The sequence below is a fragment of the Calidris pugnax genome, unplaced genomic scaffold (genome assembly GCF_001431845.1).
Source record: "Calidris pugnax isolate Ruff unplaced genomic scaffold, ASM143184v1 scaffold20, whole genome shotgun sequence".
In the NCBI taxonomy this organism is placed as follows: domain Eukaryota; kingdom Metazoa; phylum Chordata; class Aves; order Charadriiformes; family Scolopacidae; genus Calidris; species Calidris pugnax.
The window spans coordinates 13,794,075-13,796,459 of record NW_015094510.1 but is presented as its reverse complement, the minus strand read 5'-3'; the positions used below and the strand labels follow the sequence as shown (position 1 = coordinate 13,796,459).

Sequence of the window (2,385 nt, the reverse complement as noted above, 5' to 3'; positions counted from 1 at the left end):
CCGGGGCAGAAGGCCCCAAAGCCCCGGGGGGGGGGTTTTGGGGTGAATTTCAATTAATTTTTTTTTTTTTTTTTTTTTTTTTTTTAATTTCTAAACCACCCCCTCCGGGGCATCCCGCTCCGGGCCACCCCGCCTGGGGCCCGTCCGCCCCTTTGTTACTGGAGCGGTGCCTGGAGCCGTTCTCACGGGAGCCTCTGCCGACTGTTGCTAGGCAAACTCCGAGCCTTTAACTCCCGGCTATAAATAACTCGGCTTCTCATTGGCCGCGCCGCTCTCTGACGTCACCCGCGGCCGGCGGGAGGGGCGGGAAATGCGGCAACCTGCGCCCAGAACTGGCTGCAGCCGGTGCGCGGGGGGCGGGGCCGAGCAACGGCGCTTGGCCACGCCCCCTCCCGCCGCTAGGCCACGCCCCCTGCAGCCGCACGTGGGATCGCGCCTGGAGTTTTGGCCACTGCGAAGGGGGGATCGCTGGTCCGTGGGGCCGGGGTGGCCCCCAGGCCTCTTCCGCGCCCGTGGGTGGGCATCTGGCTCGGTGGTGGGCTGCTCTCTGAACACACACACCCTTATGCTTGTTTTTCTCCCCTCTCCCTGCGCTTTAGGATCTGGTAAAGAGTCACTTGATGTACGCGGTGAGGGAGGAGGTGGAGGTCCTCAAGGAGCAAATCAAAGAGCTGATCGAGAAGAACTCCCAGCTGGAGCAAGAAAACACGCTGCTAAAAACGCTGGCCAGCCCGGAGCAGCTCGCCCAGTTCCAGGCGCAGCTGCAGACGGGCTCCCCGCCTTCCTCTTCCCAGTCACAAGGGACGACACAGCAGCCCGCTCAGCCGGCCTCACAGGGCTCGGGGCCTTCAGCGTAGCTCAAGATGGCCTCGCCATCGTGATCGCCGGCCTCTGGACTGCCCAGAGCGAGAAGGACTAGCGGGGAATCCGCCACGGCCACCCTTCATCCATGTCAGTGCACTCTGCAACCCGGGCTGAGGACTCCGTGCCCTGCACGCGTCAGGAGAGACTTCTCCCCCAGCACTCATCTCTCTCTTCCCTCCTTTCCCCCTTTGGCTTGAAGGAGTCTTTGTTCTTAGGTTGACTGAATAAAATAAACTTCTTCCAGAGAATTAGCACAAGTACACTGGGGACTCGAGCAGCTTCTGCAAACGGCTGAGGAACGAAGCTGCGTGCCTGAAATCTTTTTTGGTTTGTTTTTAAATCTTCCACTCGTCCAGTGACATAACTGATACAAGTGCTTTTCGAGCTTTGGAGATATGAAGAAATAGACTGGAGTAAAAAGCGATGGCTCAATCCCCCATAGTGCACTGGGGTTCCAAAATGAGGACTGGTGCATAGGATCTTGAGAGGAAGAGGGAGAAAGGTAAATTCAGTGTTTAACACTTAAATTGTCACCTGAAACCTTAAGTGCAAATACTTGCACCGTTTTCTGAAGCAGTGGACAGGTGCATAAAGCTGTATTATATATAGAAGGCAGGTAGGTGACGTACAGTTGGGTCATAGGATAATTACAATGAAGGTTATTTGCCTACTGTATATTTGTGTATTTAGTGTAATTACTTTGTAAAATAGAAAACTGTAACTATTTAGGTTGTACAGATTGAAGTTTAGTTGTTTCATTGGCTGATCTGAAGAAGTTTGGAAAGTCTTTTTTTTTTTTTTTTTTAGCTACATAAATAAGAATGCACCTACGCAACTGTTCAGAATTTGGCAGATTTATGCTGTTTGTGTAACTTCTGAAGTTCCCTGGCTGCTGATTATCTTGAAGTAAATCTTTGTTCATTGTAGTTTGGTTCAAGACAGGAAAAACCACTCCAAAAAAATTATCAAACCCTGCTAGCAAAGAATTAAAAAAAAAAAAAAAAGAAAAAAAAATTGGATTTCCCAGTATGGATTTTTTGCATATGATCTGTATAGTAGTATGCATATGTTTTTGTGCATGTTCTCTAAACAGTTGTAACACGTCAATGTATTTAACTGTTGCACTTGTCAACTTTCAATAAAGCATACAATGTTGATAAATCACTGTTTGTATATTGTGCTAATGTTAACTGCAATCATTTCCAACATGTTGCAATGCAGTTTTACGTGAGCAGGGAGGTCAGGAACCGGGATCCTGCCTGTTGGCTCGAGAGCTTGAGTTTCAGCTAAAAATGCAGCTCCCGTTTCCCAGCTTCTTAAAAAACAGGGTGAGTGTGAAGTCAGCAAAAGGGAGGGGGGAGCAGGGGGCCTGACTAAGCAAAGCTCCTTGTTTTGGTCCAGTCAGGACTTTTGGGTGCCTTCTATACGTGGCGCAGTAGATGAGCAGGAGCACAAACACCTGTATGATCAGCCAAGAATGTACAGATCTCGTGCAACAGTTGTTCTCTGGCCACAGGCTGA

General features: G+C 49.9%; 1 protein-coding gene across 4 annotated transcripts in view; it reads left to right on the top strand.

Moving 5' to 3' along the window:
* TSC22D1 (TSC22 domain family member 1) overlaps nucleotides 1–2,028 on the top strand; it is a 96,850-nt gene extending 94,822 nt beyond the window's left edge. For all 4 annotated transcript variants that reach the window (XM_014965926.1, XM_014965925.1, XM_014965928.1 and 1 more), the window contains one exon: nucleotides 600–2,028. In XM_014965926.1, the coding sequence (XP_014821412.1) occupies nucleotides 600–857 (258 nt within the window). In that variant the 3' untranslated portion in view covers nucleotides 858–2,028. The remainder of the gene's footprint in view (nucleotides 1–599) is intronic.
* The last annotated feature ends 357 nt before the right edge of the window (nucleotides 2,029–2,385 follow it).